Source organism: Danio rerio, chromosome 16, assembly GCF_052040795.2.
Source record: "Danio rerio strain M-AB ecotype USA chromosome 16, GRCz13ab, whole genome shotgun sequence".
In the NCBI taxonomy this organism is placed as follows: domain Eukaryota; kingdom Metazoa; phylum Chordata; class Actinopteri; order Cypriniformes; family Danionidae; genus Danio; species Danio rerio.
Genome location: NC_141036.1, coordinates 5,719,053 through 5,744,328, shown reverse-complemented (window position 1 = coordinate 5,744,328; position 25,276 = coordinate 5,719,053). Strand labels below are relative to the sequence as shown.

Sequence of the window (25,276 nt, the reverse complement as noted above, 5' to 3'; positions counted from 1 at the left end):
TGAGAAAGAAATAAGGTTTATAATAATCAAATATTGGAAAATGGTTATAAAAAAGAAACTGAATTAAGCAATGTTAGTTTTTGGAAAGAGGGTTAACAATGACATAAGCAGCAATTTATGCCATCTTTAACACAATACCTCTTTAGACTTTTTCTGTAAATCTTCGGCATCTTTTTTCAATTTTGCCTTCTCGTTTTCAAGATCAGCTATGGCTTTGCGTAAGTCATCAGCTTCTCTGGTACTGCTCAGTCTTTGTATTTCCAATTTTTCAACAACTGTCATTCTCTCTTTGGTGGAAAGCTCTGTCTCATGCAGCCGTGCACTAATATCATCTGCCTGCTTCTTGAACCTCTTGGCTTCATCCTCAGCTCTAGACTGTGCATCACTGAGCTGGGACACCTGAAGTCTAAGTCTCTCTGCCTCAGCTGCTATATCCAACTGTCTTCGGCGTTCAGCCTCCAATGATTTTTGGAAGCCTTCAGTTTCCTCCTTGAGCCGTTGTTGCATCAGTTGTTTGTCTTCAAGTAGCCTTTGAGCTTGCTCTTGAGCAAGGTCCTTCTGTCTCTGTAACATTTCTGCCTCTGCTCTAAGCTTAGACGCCTCCTGAATGGCTTGCATCTTTTCTTTAAGCATCTTTTCAGCAAGAGCTCTTTGCTCAGCAAGGTCAGTCTCTGCGATGTGTCTCATTCGAGCAGTTTCCTGGGCCTCAATGCTTAGCCTGGCAGCCTCCTCAGCCAGCTTTTTCATGTTCTCAGCCTCCTCGGCCAAGAATTTTTGAGTATTATCTTTGTCCTTCTGGATGAGACGCTGATTCTCTTGCTCAATTCTGAGCTTGAGCTTGATGAGCTCCTCCATTTGAATCCTGACTTTGAATAGTTCCTCCTCTACCTGGGCTTTCTGTTTAACAGCGTCACCGACCTCATCCTTCAGTCGATGAAGCTCTTCATCTAGAACACTCTTCTGTTTATCAGTCTCATCTAACCGCAGTTTAACTTTAGCAAGCTCTTGCTCCACCTGAGACTTCTGCTTAAGTGTCTGCTCTGCATGCTTCTTGTGCCTAGCCATTTCTTCATCAGCAATCTGTTTTTGTTTCAGTGCTGCTGCCTCAGCTTGGGCTCGCTTTTCTGCCTCTAGCTCTGCGTCCTTTCGGAGTCTCTCTGCTTCCTCTTGGGCTTTAGCCTGGTTGGTTGCCTCAACTTCAGCAGTCTGGCGCTGACGCTCTGCATCTTCTGCTTGTTGACGGAGGAGGGCAGCCTCTTTCTCTGCTTTTTCTTTGGCTTTTTCTGCCTCTTGGGCAAGCCTTTTGGCTTTCTCAAACTCCTCTTTGAGCTTTTTCTGTACCAGGCTGTCCTCCTTCTGCTGAACAAGAACACTCTGGACTTGCTGTTCAGCTGTAATTGCTTTCTCTGCAGCCTCTTTGGCAGCATATATTTGCCTCTCCGCTTCTTTATCAGCATCTTCTTTTTGCTTTCTAGCCTCATCAGCTTTCTTCTTAAGGCGCTCTACTTCGTCTTGGGCAGCTTGGCGCTGTCGAGCTGCCTCCTGTTCTGCAGCAGTAATTTTTTTCAGTTTTTCTTCAGCCTCCCTTCTTCTGTTTTCCTCCTCGAGGGCAAGCTTACGTAGTTTCTCAGCTTCTTCTTCTGCTCGCAGTCTGCTTTGTTGCGTTTCATCTGCAATATTCTTCAGTTTATTCAGTTCAAGCTCCAAATCAAGCTTGCCGGATGAAGCCTTCTCAAAGTTAAGTTTCAAGATGCGAATCTCCTCTTCAACTATTCTTTTCTGTTTAAGAGTTTCATCCACAATTGTTTTCTGCCTGTCTAATTCCATTTCGGAGGATTTCTTGAGCTGATTGATCTTTTGCTCAATGTCTTGCTTGTGCTGGCTTGCCTGATCTTCAAGAGCCTTTCTCTGGTAAGCCTCATCATCAGCTTTCCTTCGCAGACGTTCGTTTTCGGCCTCCTTTTCTTTAAGGGCTATCTCTGCCTCAGTTTTCAAGCGAGTAGCTTCATTAATGGCAGCGAGTTTCTCCTTGAGAATTCTTTCTGCTTCTGCTCTCTGTCGTGCAGCTTCCTCCTCAGCCACCTGCCTCTGCCTTTTTGCCTCTTCAGCAATGGCACGAAGCTTGGCTGCTTCATCTGCAAGATCCCTCAGTTTACCAGCTTCAGCTTCCAAGAGCTGTTTGCTCTTTTCAGTGGTAGACATGCTATCTTTTTCAGCTTTAGACTTAAGCTGCAAAAGCACTTCCATTTCACTTCTAACTTTGGAAAGCTCATCTTCAAGCTGCTTGCGCTGCTGCTCTGCAGCACTGACCTCACTCTTAAGACGGTATAGTTCATCTTCAAGCAGAGATCTCTGCTGCTCGGCATGATCAAAATCAGCCCTCAAGCGAATTAGCTCATGTTCGGCAGAGAGCTTCTGCTGTGCTGTGCTTTCTGCCAGCTTCCTCTGCCGCTCAAGCTCTTGCTCAGCCATGTCTTTCTGTTTCAGGGCAGACTCTTCAGCTTTGGCCCGTTTTTTAGCCTCACGCTCAGCCTCATCTTTCTGTTTTTCCGCATCTTCCTGGGCAAGAGTCTTTTTGTGGGCTTCTTCCTCTGCCTGGAGCCTTAGTCGAAGAGCCTCATTGGCTTTTTGTCTCCATTTTTCAAGCTCTTTCTCAGCATCCTCCCTTGCCTTGTCTGCCTCCTCCTGCTGCTTTTTGAGGCGTTCTGCTTCCTCCTGCAGTTGAATGACAGTCCCATGCTTCTCTCTAAGTGACTCTTCTAGTTTAGATGTCTTTTCGACAAAGGACATGCGCTTGCTCTGAAGCTCAGCCGATGCACTTTTCTGAGCAGCATCTTGAGCGAGTTTGATTTGTCGCTCTTTCTCAATCTCGGCCTGCTTCATGTGTCTCTCGGCCTCATCCACCTCCATCTTGAGCTTATCAAGATCATCCAGAGCTTTTTGCTTCTGCCTGGCAGCCTCTTTCTCTGCTTCAGACTTCAGTTTTAACTCTTCCTCTGCTATCCGCTTCTTCTGGGTCTCCTCATTAACTTGCTTGCGAAGTTTTTCGGCTTCCTCCTGAGCGGCTTTGCGAAGTCTCTCCGCCTCAGCAGCTTTGCTTCTAAGCTGCATCAGCTCCTCCTGTGCAGTGGATTTCTGCTTCATCGTAGTTTCCAACTGAAGTCTTATGATGCGAATCTCTTCCTCTATTTTGACACGACTTTGCAGAGCCTCTTCCACTTGCTGACTCTTTGATTTTATTTGTTGCTCAGAGAGGTTTTTGAGCTCATGTAGCTCCAGCTGGATGTTCTGCTTTTGCCTTTCAGCATCCACTGCAACAAACTCTCGCTTGCTAACCTCCTCCTGCATCATGAGCTTGAGCTCTTGTGCCTCTTTTTCCGCTTTGGCAATGGCCTTGGCATGAGCTTCAGCTAGCTGCTTCTGTTTGTCTAACTCTGCCTGCATCTCAGCCATTTTTTTCCTCTCTTCAGCTTTTAGTTTCTCAGCAGCTTTCTGTATTAGTGGAAGTAAATGGTAAAGAAAATTATGATTAAGATCAAGCATGACGGGGTGTTAAGGAATAGTTTACTTAAAGATGAAAAGGTTGCCATTATTTGCTCACTGTCAGTCCAAACCTTGATGCCTTTGCATTATATGAATTCTCTGTTATTTCCCTTTTCCATGGAGCACAACAGGTTCTTTTTATAAGAAGATCTTGTCACATCTTCATAATACCACTAAATGAAAACAAGACGTCAAGCTACATTTGTGCTCCATGGAAGAAAGAAAAACATTTGGGGTTTGGAAAAACATAAGGATAAGCAAATGATGAGATGACTTTTCATTTTACAGTGAACTATTTCTTTTAGTGTTATGGTTATTGTTAAGCACAAAGATTATGATGCAAACATAACAAATGGGTTAAGGTAAATCAATAGTAAAAAAAAATACTGACATATGCAATTATTCGGGTTATGGTAACATGATATAATTAATGTATGGTGACACAAGACATTGCTTCAAAACACTACATTCTCACTACATGCAAGGTAGAAGTTCCCAAAAGCTGGCACTCTAAAGACCAGTTACTGCATTCCCGTTAAACAAACAGTTTTTAAAAATGTCTAATAGTATGTTATAATCGATATGTTGTGGCTATGACCTACATGACTGTATGAAAAGCGAACACACAATCAATACAAACTTTTAAGTGTGACAACAACACCAGTTTTTCTAAAGATATATCGCTGTTAGGAGAGGGGGAAAATGAGAAGAACAGAAAAAACTAAAGCATGTATTTCACAGCTATGGAAAGTAAGCAATAGCTGTTAAGAGTAGACATTTAAGCAGACAAGCAGATGCAGGTTTTTATTGCATTGAAATATAAAAAACGAATATCAGGAATCTGATTCTCAAAGAATGTTATTCATACTGTACAATACACTGTTTAATATTAAATTATAGTTTAAAGGAAAGACATAAAAATAAAATAAATCTACCACTTGCATACATTTACTGTACGAAGACCAGTTAAATCAATTAAATTTACAGCGATCAATTGTTATAAGCTATGAGAATCAGATATTCACAACAAAAGCACAATAACATTACAAACAAAAGGCTAAATCATATAATCCTGATGGAAGGAAATGCAGAATATTTATAAATAGGGATAATGGAAAATGGATATGGAATTGCTAGAGCATAGTGAAAAGTTTTACCTCTTTAGAGCCCAAAAAAGATCAAGCAATCATCAAGACAAAGCACTGGCAAGCAGTTAAGAGAGGTAAAGAAATCAAAGGTTAGGGTTTGAAAGACATTCAGTTGTGAGAAAAGAGAGAAGTATATAGGAAAAAGTAGGGCCTCATACAACTTGCTTTCTTTAGTGTGTATCAGATTCTGTGTGATAATGGAATGGCATTTTCTGCTGGTATATTCTCAAATAAGTATCGGAGATTTATCCACGTATTAATCAATATGAGCTATTCTACTTTTTGAAAAAAATTAACATGGTAAAGTTAAAGTTGATTATTAACACTTAGGGCCCTCTCATACTCCTGGCGCAATAAGGCACAAGATGTGTATGGCACGATTATGGCACGAGTTTTAAGTTTAGATTTGTCCACGTGTCGGGTTTTGGAGACGTATTCATCACCATACGGGGCATAAGAATAGGATGTGTGTTTGGATATAACTCTTTAACTCTAACTTTTTGACAACACTTCATTATTATTGTTCATTTATTGGTTTTGCTGGAAATTAGAACTGATTTTAGAAATAGTTTTGAAACAAATCTTTGCACAACAAACGAAATTAAATATGTAGGCTAATGGATGTCTTCAGTGAAGAGTTTCCACCATTTCCCTATCCATGAAAGGAAAGGACTAAAGAGTAAAAGTAAAGAGAAAGCAAAAAGGCCGATTGGAGGAGGCTCGTTCTTTATCCTCTCGCTGCAGATGGTCTGTTAAACTGTTTTCTTGCTAGTGAATAGTTCAGTTTATCCACTTACAAAATTCGCCATGTAAATAGCAAATGCCCCATGGCGTGACGCAACTGACTCTTAAAGGGAACGGGAGATGAGACTTTGATTGGTTCTAAATGTTATGTTCAAAACACACCCATAACTCATTAAGAGAATTTGCACAACCCTTTTAGACCATGCGCCAGAGTGCAGACTGTATTTTTCTATCCCTAAAATAGCAAAAGTGGATTTGGACACGCCATTTAATGTATTTGCGCCATGTGCTTTAGACTCTAAATGTTTTTAAGCCAAACATAATTTGGAAAAGACTGCATTTGCAGGTATTTGTTTACAAAATGGCACAGAATAAATATACAGTAGAGTCACCCATACATTAAGTATATCTAGATGATTTGTTTCTGATGAGTGTGGTTGGTTGGGTTGGTTAATGTTAGTGTGTTGAGTTAGTCTGGTATGAACTGGGACCCCTGGTGTCACGCACCTCCTCGTCCTCCAGGCGGCGCTGCGTGTCCGTGATGAACTTGATGTACTGACTGGTCAGAGTCATCAGTTCACTATAGCGGGTTCTCAGAGTTACATACTATGGTGAAAAAAACATTCAGATGAAATCAGTTGGTTGGATGTACTGTTATACAAGATATAAAACCACATTAATCTATGCAAACAAGAGATTTCAAAAACTGCTAATGTAAATTAGCCTTCTCTAACCTCTTGAATGATGTTATCAGAAGCAGACTCCATCTTGGTTTTCTTCAAAGGTGAAGTCAGAGGTTCGACTTGAGCTTTGTAGGCAACTAATTGGAGTTCATAGTCCTGGAGGAAACAAAAAACGTAACACCACAAAAAACAAATTGTAAACAATTACAAATTTACAGACTTGGAGGTAGATTTTGCGTCTCCTAAATAAAAACAAGCATTTTAATGAACAGTGTTGAATAACAACACAAATTATGCCGAGTTATCTGTTTTTTTGGCATGTCAATATTCTTCTCTCAGTCATTTTTACAAAATGTTAAGGATTCACCAAGAGAAGATTAATTATTTGTCAACTCTGTTACTGTGATATTTCAGTGAATTTCACATTCACTTTCTAAAATCAATAATATGATTAAAAATACATAACACTGAGTATTAGACACACCATGTGTTGTCTAGTTGATGTTAGCATCTTGAGCTAAAGCACAGAATGGTGAAAAATGTTAGTGGTTTCAAAAGTTTAACAATAAGTTAAACAACTATTAGTACTGAATCAAATGTTTCCCATCAAATTTAAAGTGCTTTCACACATGAAGATCGATTGTTTTGTTCTGAAACAGGGATTTAAATTGTTACAATGTTGCACTTGCGGTTTGCGTTCACACGGCAAAGTTTCTAAAAGGACCAAAATAGCTAAAACAAGTCACGTGTGAGTAAACTCTCGTCACATTAGTCAGAGTTCCACAGTTTATTTTTCAGAGTCCCGCTCAGCTGTCATGCGTCCTTATTTTAATTTATGATGAAGAGCGATAAGACATTATAAGCAAAAAGCTGCACTTTAACTTTGAATGGTGACACCCAGACATCGTTACCAAATATAAATCAGAGGCAAGACTTTCTCATCCATAGTCGTTGGCTAGAACTATATATACGCGTTACGTTAAAGAGAGAAATAACAGATAAACCAAGACTGCAGTTAGGTCAATTTTCCAAACGGATTAACAGCTCTCGTTAATAGTTCAGGATGCTTTCCCTTTCGTATTTGTTCTGAAACGCACAATTAGTGGTGGAGATGACATCCCGCCCTACTCAGAATTCTCTCTTCATATAACCATATATGCCTAATACATATCCATAATACACTGTGATATATTCTGGTTCATTAGTTCATTGTATCGTATTGCTTTCTCATTACAATCGATCCGCTCCAGAGTTCGCTTCAATCGAGCTGAGACCACCTTATTCAGGCGGTCTTGGACTGATTGTTTTTCCGCAGATCAGAGGAAGATTGCTGGATTTCCATATGCCAAACGAACCACGATTACTGGGGAAATGTGCCAGGTTCCGAAACAAAGGTCTAGATGCGAAAGCACCCTTAAACATTTTGAATTAATTTACATTACTAATGGATTTATTCATTCATTCATTCATTTTCTTGCCGGCTTAGTCCCTTTATTAATCCCTGGTCGCCACAGCGGAATGAACCGCCAACTTATCCAGCAAGTTTTTACGCAGCGGATGCCCTCCAGCCGCAACCCATCTCTGGGAAACATCCACACACACATTCAAACACACACTCATACACTACGGACAATTTAGCCAACCCAATTCACCTGAACCGCATGTCCGGCGAAACCGGAGCACCCGGAGGAAACCCACGCGAAGGCAGGGAGAACATGCAAACTCCACACAGAAACGCCAAGTGAGCCGGGGATCGAACCAGCGACCTAGCGACCTTCTTGCTGTGAGGCGACAGCACTACCAACTGCGCCACTGCCTCGCCCACCCTATAGGATTTAGTCTACTGTAAATCTACTGTAAATTTGTTGTGTCATTCTAGTTTAAGGAAAATAATAGATAAAGCTTCAAATGCAGCTGCAGTTCTTGATTGTGTCATAAACTGTACATAATGTCTCTGCAGCTGTTTCTTACCTTAATGGTATCGATGTAGTTTTTGGCATATTTCTGACACTCGTCAACTTTGTCTTTGTTTTTCTCAATTTCTTCAAGAAGTTTCTGTAAAAGAAAATTATAGCATATACTTATTACAGTTTATCAAGTAGTTAAAATTACTGTATGCTGTAGAATTCATTAACAAAGAGTTGTAAATACTATATGTTTCATCTTGTAATAGAGTATTGAATGCTTCAAAAACGCTGTAATGATTGCTATACTACTACAGTATTTTAATGTGAGAGCAGCTTGAGGGAAAGGAAAGCTCTTCAGTACCTTCTCCTGTGCCAGTTGTTCTTTAAGGGTCTTGCTGTCTATTATAGGCACAGCCTGGATCTTCTCCTGCCGCTGTTTAGCATCTGCGATCCAGCGGATGAGCCAGTCGTAGCTCTCCCTGTAGTAGCCCAGCTGCCGGCCGAGCTGCTCGAGCTCCCGCTGCCGCAGGTCCATCTGGGCGAAGACGGCCCGCCAGCGATCCTGCAGGCTGCCCAGCATCTGTCTGTAGTGCTCCAGCTCAGCGTCCCGCTCCGTGTGGATCTGGACCATTCGCTGGCTAACCGCTGAGGCCTTGGCCAGCTCACCCTCCATATCGTCAAACACCGGCCGCTGCTTCTCTGCGTCCACACGCATCGTCTGAACACACACCACCAACAAGCAGACTTCATCACTACATATAAATCATATAACTACATCACACAATATATATACAGCTGAAGAAAAAAGTGTTATCCCCCCTGTAAAATTTGATTTCCCAATCGCTGCTTGAATGCTGAAATAAACTTTGAATGTTGAATACTAAGACTATTCACCGGGGTTCAGGTGTTCTCTGAAGAGATGGGTGTTTAGATGTTGTATGATGGATACCAGTGAATCCGCAGTCCGAGTGGGGATGGGAAGATCATTACATCAGCGAGGAACAGTGAATGAAAAGGTTTTGCAAAGTGACCTATAACCTCTCTACAAGGCAGTGCTCCCTCCCTGACCAGAGGCTCCTGGAGGGGATGTAGACCTTCAGGAGCAGGTGGAAGTAAGAGGGTGCACTGCCAGTGGCTGTTCTGTAAGCAAACATCAGTGATTTAAACTTGATCCGCACTTCAACCGGTAACCAATGCAGAGAGATAAAGGGCTCTATTTTGACGGTCCATGCGCAGAGCGCAAAACGCAGGGCGCAAACGTTTTCAGGGCGTGTCAGGACGCGTTTTTGCTAATTTTAGGACGGGAAATCTGCCTTGCGCCGTGGCGCATGGTCTAAAAGGGTTGAGTTTATTTTCTTAATGAGTTATAGATGTGTTTTGAGAATAAACCAATCAGAGTCTCATCTCCCATTCCCTTTAAGACCCAGCTTCGTCGCGCCAAGAGCGCATTCGCTATTTACAGGACGCAAAGTAAGTCTAAGTGGAAAAAATTAGCATTTCACAAGCAAACAGTGAACAGTTGACAGTTTTTTAACAGAAAACTGTTAAACTGAGCATCTACTGCGTGAGAATGAGAGATAATGGATCTACTTTCACATTCGCTCTTGGATAGGGAAACCTTTACACACAGACATCAATTAGTCGATAAATAAAAACTTTTGTTTGTTAAGCGCAAATATTCGTTTCAAAACTATTTCTAAATTCAGTTCTAATTTCCAGCAAACTAATAAATGAATAATAATAACAAAATGTGATCAAAAACCTGAGTTATATCCTAAAACACATGCTGTGCCACATATGGTCTAAAACCTGACAGGTGGGCAAATCTGAGCTTGTTTTTAATAAAACAAATATAAATATAGATATAATAAATAATACTGCTAATAATAATAACATTATACAAAAGCAAATTGTTATGAATGAACTGAAAAAGCCTCCCGAGATGAAGAAGACATAAAAGCAGTAATTGTTCATATTTTTGTAGGCTAGAAAATGTTTTGTAATACTTTAATCCTTTATATTTATATTCTATATCTATTCTTATTATATCCTATATATATATACTTAATATTTTAAATTTTTTCATATGTAAAGATATTTGCCTATTGCTCTCTTGTGCGTATTAAGCAGTGTGTAAGCGAGGTGCAACTCTGCGCCGGAGTTTAGACCGGGTTTGTTTTGGTCTAATGAAAAATCTATTATAGTTTCTCAAAATAGCAACGCGCCAGCGGTCCGCCTCAGAACGCCTCCCTTTTTAGACCAGAACGCCTATGGGTGCACATCTGAGCGCAAATGCATTTGCCTCAAAACGACTCTTGCGCCAAGCTGAAACTACCAAAAGACTATTGCGCCGCGCCTTGCGCCACACTGCGCCGGGTGTATGATAGGGCCCAAAGAGGGGCAGTGTATGGGCTTTCTTTAGCTCATTGAAGACTAGATGAGCTAGAGCGTTAGGGCTGATTTATACTTCTGCATTAAGCACACGCGTATGCTATGGCGCTGATACATAGCCCTACGCCGTGGCCGTCGGCGTTGCTGACGTGCACCTCTCAAAAAATGTAACGTCGTAACGATGCATAGCGAAAGCTCTGTGATTGGTCGGCTTGGTAGCGCTGACGAGTCTGGTAGGGACCGAGAGCCGCGCGACGGGTGTGGAGTCCCGTGAAGGAGCTCCGGATGGAAAGTTTTGTTTTGTGTTTACCTTATAGTTAAAGTTGTTGCACGTCCGCCGGTTCCTGCCTCAAAATGAGCGAGTTTGAGCCACTTGTACATCCCGGAAGCGGTTAGAAAGAACAAAACACCAGCGAAGAAACTCGACACAGAGGAACATTAACACTTCACTGCCAACTAGCGTTTCGGAAGTGTTATTGCAGACCAACAGAGACAGCGCGCAGAAGTATAAATGCACAGCTACGTGCGTTGCATGCGCCTTTGAATCACTGATGAACAGGACAGCCACTGGCACTTACCTCCTCCTGCTCCTGAAGGTCTATATCCCCTCCAGGAGCCTTCAGTCAGAGTATGAGCACCACCTTGTGGTGCCATCACAGAGAGGCAATAAATCACTTTCCAAAACCTTTTCATTCACTGTTCCACGCTGGTGGAATGATATTCCCATCCCCAATTGGACTGTGGATTTGCAGGTATCCTTCAAATGACAATTAAAAACCCATCTCTTCTGAGAACACCTGAACCCCGATGAATAATACCAAAACCACCTATAAGAAGCATTGTCTTTCTCTCCTTCTCTCTCTCTCAAAAAAAAAAAACTCCTACTCTAGCACAAAAATCTCTGAACACAAACAAGTTACTTTGAATAACTAGCACTTGTTTGTATTGCCTCTTCTTGTTGAATCGCTGAATACCTCCTCAATTGTAAGTTGCTTTGGACAGAAGCATCTGCTAAATGACTAAATGTAAATGTATTACCCCCCACGTTACCTTGAGCTCTGAGCAGTAGTTCTCCACCTCCTGCACGTTTGTAGGAACTGTATGAACCTCACGCAGGCGATTCTCATATTTCTTCACAACATCTTCTGCCCCTTGTGTGTTGCGGATCACCACCTCTATTGTCTTCAGCCTGCAGAGTAAGGTGTTGTTTCATCTTATACATCATTAAGGACTTTTTTATTAATTAGAGCAGAGGTTTACAAACGTTTTAGTCCACTACCCCTAAAATAGCAATGCCGGTGACTCACAATCCCCACTATCCTAAGATGTGGTTATAAATATGATATAATGCCACTGGTACTGTGAACAGTGTATTTGTGCACAGAAATGAGAGCGGTTCATACTTCTCCAGGTAGATGGAAGACAGGTTGTAAGTTTGATCCATCTTCTGCAGGGTGATGTCCAGCTCTGAGCGCAGGACTGGAGCACTGGACTGATCCGCGGAGGACAGCACCTCCTCTGCTTTCTCAGACACTTTATTCAGGTTCTTCTTGATGCCGTCCAACTCCACGTGCACTTTCTGTTGAAGAGATACACAAAAGCCAAATATCACAAACATGCAGTCTAATTTTTTAATTGTCAAATCATACTTGTATACATTCATTAATTCATTTTCTTTTCGGCCTAATCCCTTTATTAATCCAGGATCGCCACAGTGGAATAAACCGCCAACTTATTCAGCATATGCTTTACACAGCAGATACCCTTCCAGCCGCAACACATCTCTGGGAACTACTTTTATACATGAGATAAAAAAAACAATTGTTTTGTTAGTATTATTATTAGGAGTGCATGTTTCTGTCGTACCTTCTGGTCAGCAGTTTTCTGAATGCAGTCTCTGAGTGGATCTTTATCCACAGGCTGTCGGATACGAGCCACCGTTCGAGACTCACAGTCCTCGATCTGCAGACGCAGGTTTTTGATTTGGGTGATGTACGACTTGCACACAGATTCATCCTGCTCACCTGTGAAGAGAAAACCTCTGTTAGGATTATTTTCCATCAAAACTAAACCAAAATCAACACTTTATCTCTCCTGTCATATGTGAACGGCACGGTTCACTGAAACCACAACAATAAAACTATGACCATTTTTGTCACTTGAAATAAAATACAGTTGAAGTCAAAATTATTCGCCCTTCTGTGAAAAATTTTTTTTTTCAAATATTTTCCAAATGATGTTTAACAGAGCAAGGAATTTATCACAGTACTTCCTGTAATATTTTTTTCTTCTGGAGAAAGTCTTATTTGATTTATTTCGGCTGGAATAAAAGCACTTTTTTAATTTTTTTAAAAGCATTTTACGGTCTATAATATTAGCCCCATTAAGCAATTGTTTTTTTTTTTCCTATTGTTTACAGAACAATGCCTAATTAACCAAGTTAATCCTTAAAATGTCACTTTAGGCTGAATACTAGTATATTGAAAAAACATCTAGTAAAATATTATGTACTGTCATCGCAGCAAAGATAAAAGAAATTATTAGAAATTAGCTATTAAAACTATTATGTTCAGAAATGTGTTGAAAAAAATCTTCTTTCTGTAATATACACGGGGGCTAATAATTCATATATGAAAAAATTCATTGCTATATCACACCAATTCAGAACTTTTAGATTTAGAGGCTAATTCATATGAATTTGTACCATCTCATTTTTTAATTTTACCACAGTTTGCTCATCCCCTAGTTACGGTTGAGTTTAGGAGTGGGGTTTGGTGCCATGCCTTCTTTTTAAAATCGTACGTGTTCATAAATTGTCTGAATTTGCCACTAAAATAAAATATAAAATTGTTTCATTTACATATAAGATCAGGTTTAATACAGCAAATAGATTTTTTTTTTGTTATTTGTCATTTTATCTTTAACTTGATGTAATAAATTGAGCAAAACAAAAACGAGACATCAAATATCATAAATATAAAATGCCACTAAAAATGCCAGAAATAGAATGGAAACTGAAAACATTTCTTGCAACACAGGCTCAGTATTGACACATATCCTTGTATACATTTATGGAGAGTGCCAAATATGTCCCAGGAGCTACGTTTTTTGCTGTTTTTGTTTTCACAAATCCACCAGAGGACGCTGTGTATGCTTTCCGAAATCTCAAATTTCTCTTGGAAGTACCATTCGCGCCTGCTGTTCTTGCATAAATCCACCAGAGGTCACTGTCAACTAACTGACTGACTGAACGATATCCCCACCCACCTTTTTCCCTAAGTCCTGTTTTCAAAAGCACCGATTGACCCACCCACCCCCTTTGCTAAACTCAACCAACAGTTTCAAAAGCAATCCAGAAAAAGAAAATCTTGCGCTAGATTTTTACCATGTTTTCAGATTTTACCACATTCTCAACCAGTTATTTACTTGTTTATTTATTTATTTTTTTGCCTTTTGTTTTTGTTTTACCTACTTTATGGAACCGTTCTTTGACCATTTCAGTCAACTCCTTTCTGCGTCTTAAGTCTGCCAACGTATACGGCGAGCTACTGGGCAAACTGATAACAGTGAAAAAAGCCGTCCATACACAGGTAAGTGGTCAGCTAGTAGCACGAAAAGAATCAAAAGCCGTCGCCATACCACCTCATAGCGTTCATTTTAAAGACGAAATGCAGCCATACATACCTCTGGTTACATAATATTCACTCTCCAGAAATGTATACAGGGGTAACTTTTTACAATAGCCCCTTTCACACATACAGACCTTTCCGGAAAATTACCGGCAATTTTCCGGAAAGATTGTATGTGTGAACAGGCCCTTTTTGAAAATACCGGTAAATTTGTTCTGGCTATTTTCCGGAAAGAGAAGTTGTAACATTACCGGCAATTTGCCGGAATGCTGCGCTGTGTGAATGCAGAAGGAAGATTACCGTAATAAGCGCGTCCACGTCTAGAATGGGCTGACTTGAGACACCTGCTTTAGCCAATCACAACAGTCAGACGCATTCACGTGCGCGCAGTTTATGAGAATAAAAGCCTTTGAATATTTTTTCCAGACACCTTTAGCTGCTAGATGTTAGTCAGATAATGTTTCTATGTTCCTTCTTAATGCTGTGTAAATAATTATCGATAAAATGTTTATGATAATCCGTTGTTTGTTTACCTTCAAGCTTTGCGTGCGCCCGTGAGCGCCCATAGCGCCAGCACACACACATATCAAAGTGTTTCCCTATGTTTTCATTAGAGTTGTACTCAATACTGATCCATCCGAAGAGTTTGTGATGTAGTCAAATGTTTACAAACACAAGCGCAGCCGTTTAGAGGTCATTTCTGGTTAATGATGTCAGAATTTACCGGCATTTTGCGATGGATGTGTGAATGCTCTTTTCCGGAAAAATTCCGTAACGTCCTCGCCTGTGTGAACAGCGTTTTTTTTAATATACCGGTAAAGTAGTTCCGGAAATTTTCCGGATATTTACCGGTATCACTGTGTGAAAGGGGCTAATGAGCCCGTGTTGCAAATTATATGCAAAACTAAAACCCATCAACAATATCTCTGTGACACTAAAGAAACATTGGTGTGCTGCAGCCAACATTCATGTCACTTCACACACATTCAGTCTGTGTTAGTGGCTCATATTTCATACCAAAAAATAAATAAATTAAAACGATACTGTGCATGAAGAATTCAAGCCTATTTCAGGGCTTAAAAAATAAAGTCATTCAGTGTAACAATAGTTTCTATGTCAAAGAAGTAATGTCAGGCAAATTTAAAGCAGAATCATTTCATGAAAGATTAAAACATTCTAATAAATACTCACATATCGGCTCCAAAATACTAAATATAGAAAATATGAATACAAAATATAATACAAAATCATTTGTCATTCAAAATCTTTACCTCTTGCCACTGTACTTCAAAAACTATGTACCCATTTGTCAGCAAAATGTGTTTAATCACATCAAAATGATCCAGTTTACTATGATGACTTATTCTTTAATTTTTGTCACGATAAGTGTGTCATTTTCAACATAAATTATATCTGTTACACTGAATGATCTTGGAGATTATTTATCAAATAGAAACATGTTTTTGAAACATTAAACTACACACTTTGCTTGCATTTAACATGCTCCCTGTGTATGCAAAAATCCTTTATAATACATTTGCATTGATGCAGACATCTTAAGGGGACATCTTGGACAATGTCAATACATTTTTTTCAATGGATTTGGATATGTTTTATAATATGACCCCAAATCTGAATGAATTCGACTCAGAAACATATCATTTGCAGGATGTTTTTCCCCCTCAACACATGCACACTCTGTAGAGATGCACGACTATCCAAAGCACAAATGCTGACAAAACATAAATAAAGCAGCTCATTCATGGACTAATCTCATCCAGACTCACCCTGTGCTCTGACAGCGGCTCCTGTAATGTGAATTCAACAGTTACCCCACCAAGCTTATTTTAGAAAACTAAAATATGAACTATACTCATGGGGTAGAGGGGCAGAATATACAGTTTTTATAGTAGAAACATCATTTACAGTGCATCCGGAAAGTATTGATAGCGCTTCACTTTTCCCACATTTTTTATGTTACAGCCTTATTCCAAAATGAATAAAAGTCATTTATTTCCTCCAAATTCTACACACAATAGCCCCTAATGACAATTTGAAAAAAATTTTTTTTTTTTTAATTTTTGCAAATTTATTAAAAATAAAAAACCTGAAAAATCACAGGAAGATCAGTATTCACAGCCTTTGCTCAATACTTTGTTGATGCACCTTTGGCAGCGATTACATCCTCAAGTCTTTTTGAATATGATGCCACAAGCTTGGCACACCTGTCTTTGGGAATTTTCGCCCATTCCTTTTTGCTGTACCTCTCAAGCTCTATCAGGTTGGATGGGAAGCAACGGTGTACTGCCATTTTCAGATCTCTCCAGAAATGTTCAGTGAACTTAGGTCTGGGCTCTGGCTGGGCCATTCACCGAGTTGTTGTGAAGCCACATGATATTTTGGCGGTGTGCTTTGGGTCATTGTCCCAAAGCACACCGCCTCCCCAGTCTGAGATGAACCGTCTCCCCAGTCTGAGGTCAAGAGCACTCTGAAGCAGGTTTTCATTCAGGATGTCTCTGTACATTGCTGCATTCATCTTTCCCTCTATCCTGACTATTCTTTCAGTTCCTGCTGCTGAAAAACATCCCCACAGCATAATGCTGCCACCACCATGCTTCACTGTAGGGATGGTATTAGCCTGGTAATGAGCGGGTGCCTGGTTTTCTCCAAATGTAACGCCTGGCATTTACTCCAAAAGAGTTAAATTTTAGTCTCATCAGAGCAGAGAATTTAGTTTCTTATGGTCTGAGAGTCCTTCAGATGCCTTTTGGCAAATTCCAGGTGGGGATTGGCTTCCGTCTGGCCGCTCTACCAGACAGGCCTGATTGGTGGATTGCTGCACAGATGGTTGTTCTTCTGTAAAGTTCTTCTCTCTCCATAGAAGAACGCTGGAGCTCAGATAGAGTGACCATCAGGTTATTGATCACCTCCCTGACTAAGGCCCTTCTCCCCCGATCACTCAGCTTAGATGGCCGGCCAGCTCTAGGAAGAGTCCCAGTGGTCCAAACATCTTGCCACCGTGCTCATTAGAACTTTCAGAACAGCAGAAATGTTTCTGCTTCCCCAGCCTTGTGTCTCGAGACAATCCTGTCTCGGAGGTCTACAGACAATTCCTTTGTCTTCATGCTTGGTTTGTGCTTTGACATGCACTGTCAACCCTGGGCCCTTATATAGACAGGTGTATGCCTTTTCAATTCATGTCCAATCAACTGAATTTACCACAGGTGATCTCCAATTAAGCTGCTAAAACATATCAAGAATGAACAGTGAAAACAGAATGTACCTGAGCTCAATCTAGAGCTTTACAGCAAAGGCAGTGAATACTGATGTGCATGTGATTTCTAAGGTTTTTATTTTTAATAAATTAGCAACAATTTCAAAAACTTTTTTCACATTGTCATTATTTAATCCATTTTAGAATAAGGCTGTAACATAAAACAATGTGGAAAAAGTGAAACGCTATGAATACTTTCTGGATGCCCGGTACATCAGTGTAAGTCCCCATATGGATATATGAACAAATCTCTCTGTGTGTGTGGTGACTAGTGTGTACCTTTCTCCAGCGTGCGCAAAAGGTTGTCAAAATGCTGTGTGGTCTCCTTATAGTCCCTCTCGATCTGCATGTTGTCACTGGAATTGAAGAGCTTTGACTCTTCTCTGTCTTTGAGAAAGTCCTGATAGTGGAGCTGCAGGTTCCTCAGGATCAGCCGGTACTCGTCTGGCTTCATCGTCTTGAACTGAACAAAATGCATAGATTAAACTCAATATGTGAACTTATGAACCCTCACCTAAGCTCAATCAACATAGAGCAGCTTTTAGATGTACTGTATCGCATGATGTACTGCAGACTTTTGTTTCTAAAAAGCTTTGGTTAAAATTAGGGATAGATTTAGTGGTAGGTTTAAAGCAGGGGTGTCCAAACTCGAACCCTCCAGGACCGAGTTTGGACACCCCGGTTTAAGTAAACAAACTCCTATAGAGTTGTAGAGTTGAGTTTCATTCAGGCGAGTCTGGCTTGATCACTTTTAGCTTAGCTTAGCATAGATCATTTAATCGGATTAGACCATTAGCATCTTGCTCAGAAATTCTAAGAGATTAGATAATTTTCATATTTAAAGCTTGACTCTTCTGTAGTTCTGTATATCTTGTACTAATACCAATTAAAAGTTCCTGAACTATACTTTCATTTTGGTGTAATAATCAAGGAGCTTTACTGCCGTACCATGACTGCAGCAGCACAATATTACGCAGAGCCTGAAAATAGTCCCTAGTTAGGTAACAGTGCTGCATAATATTATTTATTTTTCAGTCTTAGCACACAACGTAACAACAGAAGAATATGAATATTCTCTAAACTATTTAATTTTTATTTTTTGAGCGAGATGCTAATGGTCTAATCCAATTCCATGATCTATGCTAAGCTAAGCTAAAAGGGCTCACGCCAGACCTGTAGATCAGCTGAATAGATTCCGAAATGATAATTGTTTATCTTTAGGGGAGCAGAAAAATACTGTATGCCTATTTCTAAAAAAATGTGGAGTGTTTCTTTAGGGGTTGCTTATGGTAAGGGATAGCTTTGAAGGTATGGGTAGGTTTAAGATTGTGATAAAAGATAGATGTTCATGTATTCACAGAAATGAATTAAATTAATAAATAAATGAATACACACATTATTTTTTTTACTTTAAACTTTACTGCACAGTACTTTATGACACCTGTATAGTCTTGGTTCATTATTTTCATATTCATCCCTATTAAGCTGCATTGAAATCTGCATAATAACAGTGGCTTGAGTTAGTTATTCTTCATTCAAAATTGCTTGAAATACTGTACATTCTATATGCACAATTATATATGTCTGGCATTGACAACCTGTAGCAAAACTATTCTAAGACATTAATACAGCCATTTCTTGTCTTTACTTCAATTTGTCAAGGCAATCCCTTGAAGACCTTTTATTCAATAAAGCAATTCTGCTTGTTTACTGTCTGTTTACTAAAAATAACTCAGCCAGTCTGCGACCTAACAATCACATTACTGAGTTAGAGGTAAGTATCCATATAGTTTACTGTACAGAGGACAGTTATTTGCTCCAAAATATAAAAGGATCTCAAAGAGGTTATTCAGTGATTCCTTTTTTGGTTTCTCAAATAACTTTCAATAACAAGTTCTGCCTTAAAAATATTTAAAGAACATTTTAATGCAGTGCACTAGAGTAGCATAATGCTCTCATTATATTCCTATTCATCCCTATTAAGCTGCTTTAAAATGATTGCATCGTAATAAATTACTACATAATAGTGGTATCTTTTTCATGTTAAAACGAATTGCGGCCACAGCGATGCACAACGGTTTCTATTTCTGCGACATCACGGCTGAACAACAGCATAAACTACTATGACAATGATCACCTCAGGTACTGATTATGTGCTTTATATAGTATTAAATGCTACTAATGTGAGTTTGAACACCATTTCACATGATTTTTATTGCCATACTACTGAAAGAAGCAAATAATTTACCTCAGATCTTCAAATTAAAGTAACTAGCCAACCCAGGCTTATTCTGAAAGCATACTATGTGTATGGTATGTGTTTTTGTTGTTGCAGTTTTTGTTTTCGTGAATCCACTAAAGGCCGCTGTTTACGATTTTTCAGATCTCGAATTTCTTGCGCGAGTTTCATTCACGCCTGCTCTTCTTGCGTAAATCCACCAGAGGCCGCTGTGTATGCATTTTCAGATCTCAAACTTCTCTCGCGAGTGCCATTCGTGCCTGCTGTTCTCAGGTAAATCCACCAGAAGTTGCTGTGTACACTTTTTAGATCTCAAATTTCTCTCGCGAGTGCCATTCGTGCCTGATCTTCTAGTGTAAATCCACTAGAGGTTGCTGTCGACTGACTGACTGACTAAATGACTGAATGACCGATCGACTGACCCACCCTCCTCCTTCCCTAAACCCAACCAATAATGTTTTCGAAATCACCAATTCTCTCTGCATCTCAAGTCCGCTGACGCACATGGCGAGCTAACTAGACAAACTAGTAACAGCGGGAAATCCGTCTGTATTGAGGTAAGCAGTCAGCTGGTAAGCGCAAAAAGGAACGGCGTCATACCGCCCCATAGCATTCGTTTTAAAGCCGAAATGCAGCCATATGTACTTCTGGCTACATAATTCGCGATCTCTAGAAATGTACAGTTGAAGTCAGAATTATTAGCCCCTTTTAATTTTTATTTTCTTTTTAAAATATTTCCCAAATGATTTTTAACAGAGCAATGAAATTTTCACAGTATGTATGATAATATTTTTTCTTCTGGGGTAAGTCTTATTTGTTTTATTTGGGCAAGAACAAAAGCAGTTATTAATTTTTTTAAACACTATTTTAAGGACAAAATTATTAGCCCTTTTAAGCTAATTTTTTTCGATAATCTACAAAACAAACCATCGTTGTACAATAACTTGCCTAATTACAATAACCTGTCTAGTTCACCTTATTAACCTAGTTAAGCCTTTAAATGTCACTTTAAGCTGTATAGAAATGTCTTGAAAAATAGCTAGTAAAATATTATTTACTGTCATCATGGAAAAGATAAAATAAATCAGTTATTAGAAATAAGTTTTTAAAAATATTATGCTTAGAAATGTGCTGAAACAATCTTCCCAGAACAGAACAGAAATTGGGGAAAAAAATAAACAGGGGCGCTAATAATTCAGAGGGGCTAATAATTCTGACTTTAACTGTATATAGGGCTACATTTTCAAAATGAGCCTGTGTTGTAACACAGTTTGAAAAAGTCAAAACTGACTCAATGCAAACCAACATCAATCAATCAGTAGCCTATGTACTATAATCATATTAAATAGGATACAAATGTAATAATTAGATTACAACCCTTACCGTTTAGTTTTGGGTGTGATATTTAAAAGAATGTGACAGTAATTAAAAGTTTCTGTCATGTCGCGTTTGGTGCAGACAACCAAATTACATAAGATTTTACTTGATAATTTTCAAAATACTAGTGTTCAGTTTAAAATGCAATTTAAAGGCTTAATTAACTAGGTTAATTAGATTAATTAGGCAAATCATTGTATAACTATAGTTTGTTCTGTAACCAATCAGAAAACAAAATCCTTAATGGGGCTTATAATATTGACCATAAAATGGTTTAAAAAAAATTAAAAACTGCTTTTATTCTAGCTGAAATAAATCAAATAAGATTTTCTCCAGAATAAAAAAATAGTATAGGAAACACTGTGAAAAATTCCTCTGTTTAACATCATTAGGGAAATATTAAAAAAAGACAAGAAAAAAAATCACAGGAGGGCGAATAATTCTGACATCAGCTGTATATGATGTGATGATCATACCATGGTGATGTTCCAGGAGCGGATGAGCTGGATGTCCTTCATCAGATACTGCCAGGACAGCAGAGCACGGAGATCAGCGTGAAGCTTCTGCCACAGAATTACCGTCTGCTGATGTCCAGCCTCCAGACTGAGAGAAAACACACCGACATGAGCACTTACTGACCAATGACAAAACAGAGGAATCATGTTTGAAGCAGTGAATGTGTGAGACATCCGGTCTCGTCTGCATCCTTACTGGTATTTGTTTTGATTTTATTATAGTTTTTATTTTTTTCCCCAGTTTCTGTTTAACGCAAAGAATATTTTTCAGCACATTTCTAAACATAATAGTTTTAATAACTCATTTCTAATAACTGATTTATTTTATCTTTGCCATGATGACAGTAAATAATATTTGACTAGATATTTTCAAGATACTAGTATTCAGCTTAAAGTGACATTTAAAGGATTAACTAGGTTAATTAGACAGGTTAGGGTAATTAGGCAAGTTACTGTTCTCTGTAGACAATGTAAAAAATATTGCCTTAGGGGGCTAATATTATTGACCTTAAAATGGTTGGAATTTTTATTATTAAAAAAGACATTCTTTCAAATGTTCAAGCCCTCAAGTTTATAACATGGTAACCGTTCAAGCTTTTATTTTGGCTATTTATTTTGGACTTGTATAAGTCTGCTGCCTTTTGAAATTTTTAATTTTAAATTGTATATTAGGCATAAATTCCATAAATGAATAGTAAGTTTAATTGAATTAATAAACAATAAAGCATATATATATATATATATATATATATATATATATATATATATATATATATATATATATATATATATATGCACATAATTAGTAACATAAAAAAATAAATAAATTAATAATAAATTAATAAACTAATAAATTGTTACGTTTTTTTAGGTTGGTAAAAAAAACTGTCAACTTTTGTCAACAAAGGAAATTGTATATTATGCATGAATGCAAAAATTAAATAATACATTTATTTGAATCACTAAATAATTTTCAAAATAAACTTGATAACTATTAACTATTAAATTGTTAAGCTTTTATTTGGGAAAATACTGGTTAAAAAAAAAAAAAAACTTCTATCCACAAAAACTAAACAAAACTGTATATTATTCACAAATGCCATGAACAAATGACCCATTTAATGGATTTATATCAACAATAAAAAAAAATGTATTTTGTTTTTCATATTTATTAAATTAAACGTTTTTCTTACACAAAATTAGTAAACAAAATTCTGAGAAAAGAAATCTGTTAAACTGTTAAGCTGTTATTTTGACAAAATACTGGTAAAAACTTCTGCCTATAAAAAAATGTACATGATGTACAAATGTCATAAATAAATAACATATTTAATAGATTTAAATAATGTTTTTAACTACTTGCTTACACAAAATTAAAAAAAATTCAGAAAATATAAAATGCTAACTGTAAAAAATACAACTTTTGTCCACAGAAAACTGTATATTGTGCACTCAATGTATATAATAAATAAATATAGATATTCTAAACTGATAATTTTGCTTTTCATTTTTTATTTATTTTAATTACTTGCTAACACAAAATTAGCAAAACTACTATTGACAAAAATAGCAACTCCCATGAATAATGCAAAAAACCCACATATATACAACCAACAGAATGCTAATCTGGTTTACCCGCTGACGCTCTCGACGGCCTCCTTGTTGACAGGTGGCACCAGGAAGCAGATGGAAGGCACGACAGCCTCATCGCCTGAGCGGTTCAGCACCTTCCACCGGGACGGCTGAGAGTTATTGATCAGCGCACACTCATCACCCTTATGCATCGTGATCTGGAGAGGAAACATAAACAGTTCATCCAAAAATCAAAGTACTTCTCAAAAGAAGATATTTTGAAGAATGTTGGAATTTGGAAGGTTCTAAAGTACATATTTTTGGATGTCAATGGCTACAGCCAAGTTTATACCCAAACTTCAGGGAAGATAGAGGCAAGTGAACATTCAGTCCTCAATGTATTTTTGGAGCCAATGTTGACTTGTAAGCGTTCACTGGCTGTCGATGTGTGTGTGATTGTGTTTACCTCCATCTGCTTAAAGTCGCACACGGCCTGGATGGGCAGTTTTCCTCTGAAGGGGCAGGTGGGGTCTCGTGGCTTCAGCTGGATCACAGATTTGGCTCTCTTGTTCAGGTTGGCGATGTCGTTCTTGAACTCGTTTACCTGCTCTCTTTCCTCCTGCAGGTCACAATGTAAAGCTGTCAGAAATCCAAGCTGACCTACCAGAGTTCAAGTTTTGGCATCTGAATTTTTCTTCCAGTACAAGTCTACAACATCACAGTCCATGATCCTCAGCTCTGTGCAGTAAACGATACTGATAAACGCACAACAGACACCAGCATTAGTGTAGTTGTTAGTGTGAACTCACGACGGCGTCCTGCAGCAGATCCTCTAGGCGTGTGGCGGTGGTGCTGCGGTCGCACATGTACTTCTTCTTCATCGTATCCTGCATCTTCTTCAGCCTCTCGTCCGCTTCTTTCACATCAGCGAAGAACTATTGAAGAGAGCAGACGATAAGCTGAAAATACCGTTTATGTCAATTTAATACAGTTTATATCAATACCAATGTCTGGTGAAGATTAGAGTTACTGTAGATTACACGTTTCCATCCAAAGATGGAATGTTTGGGCATCTTGGCATTTCCATCAAGCATGTTTATACAATAATCCAAAATGCGTATAAAAATAGGTGGGTGGAAAGGTTGATGGCGTATCACCTGAAAGTAAGCAGTGTTTTCTTTGAGATGAGTCTCAATGCAGCAACACAACTGCAGGATCCAGCTCCACTGAGTCTGCAGACCCGCGGTGAATGCCTGCAGACCAACAACACAACACACACATTCAATACTCAAAACACAACAATTGATCAACAGTGATAGTAAAGACATTTATGATTAGGACTGGGCGATAAAACATTAAATAAGGATTAATTTTCTCAGAATAAAGCCCTTTAGTCTCAGTTTCATGTTGGGAGGCTGATAATCCTGTCGGACATTAGTTTGCAAGAATAACTTTTGATAAAAAAAATGATATTAAAAAAATGCAGCTTCTTGAGTAGAAGACCTTTCATTTAAAATCTGCTTACCTCCACAGTCTTCTTGCCTGGATGTCCGTCTTTAATGAGTCTGTCTCCTGTAGCCTGGATGTCATTGACCTTCTTCTCTCTGAGTTCCAGTTCTCGCATCAGTCCCTGAGGAATTAATGAAGCCATGAAGATGATTTCAGACTGTAAAATATATCTACCTATTTATCAACTGCTTAAAGGCCTTGGGCTCTATTTTAATGATCTAGGCGCAAAGTCTAAAGCACATGACGCAAAAGCATTAAGGACGTGTCCGAATCCACTTTTTCTTTCTACTATTTTAAGGACAGCAAAATGTGCCCTGGCACATGGTCTAACAGGGTTGTGCTTATTCTCTTTATGAGTTATGGATGTGTTTTGAGCATAACAGGCATTAAACCAATCCGAGTATCATCTCACATTCCCTTTAAGAGTCCGATGTCTTGTGCCACGGCACATTTGCTATTTACATGGCGGACTTTGTAAGTGGAAAAACTGAACGCTACACTAGCAAGAAAACAGTTAAACAAACCATCTGCAGCACGAAGATAAAGAACGAGCCTCCTCCATTCTGCATCTTTATTTTCTCTTTACTTTACTTTTACTCTTTACTCCTTTACTTTGGTGGATTAAGGAAACGGTGCCTACTGAAGACATCCATTAAACTAAATATTTCATTTTGTAATTTAGTTTAAACTCAAAGATTTGTTTTTAAAACTATTTCTAAATTCAGTTCTAATTTCCAGCAAACGA

The 25,276-nt window shown here is 38.6% G+C and overlaps 1 protein-coding gene across 19 annotated transcripts in view; it reads right to left on the bottom strand.

Moving 5' to 3' along the window:
- Positions 1-25,276, bottom strand: part of plecb (plectin b) — a 246,872-nt gene that overhangs the window by 10,860 nt on the left and 210,736 nt on the right. For 9 of the 19 annotated variants that reach the window (XM_087286464.1, XM_087286465.1, XM_087286468.1 and 6 more), the window contains 15 exons: positions 24,548-24,652; positions 24,180-24,275; positions 23,832-23,957; positions 23,489-23,641; positions 23,086-23,240; positions 21,412-21,538; positions 17,599-17,782; positions 12,283-12,440; positions 11,820-11,995; positions 11,467-11,605; positions 8,387-8,743; positions 8,090-8,173; positions 6,170-6,274; positions 5,943-6,041; positions 139-3,492 (listed from right to left, as the gene is read on the bottom strand). In XM_087286464.1, coding sequence (XP_087142590.1) covers positions 139-3,492; positions 5,943-6,041; positions 6,170-6,274; positions 8,090-8,173; positions 8,387-8,743; positions 11,467-11,605; positions 11,820-11,995; positions 12,283-12,440; positions 17,599-17,782; positions 21,412-21,538; positions 23,086-23,240; positions 23,489-23,641; positions 23,832-23,957; positions 24,180-24,275; positions 24,548-24,652 — 5,418 coding nt within the window. Of the gene's footprint in view, positions 1-138; positions 3,493-5,942; positions 6,042-6,169; positions 6,275-8,089; positions 8,174-8,386; positions 8,744-11,466; positions 11,606-11,819; positions 11,996-12,282; positions 12,441-15,832; positions 17,783-21,411; positions 21,539-23,085; positions 23,241-23,488; positions 23,642-23,831; positions 23,958-24,179; positions 24,276-24,547; positions 24,653-25,276 lie in introns of those variants that run through there. The other 10 variants (XM_087286470.1, XM_087286471.1, XM_087286475.1 and 7 more) reach the window with 2 other exon arrangements.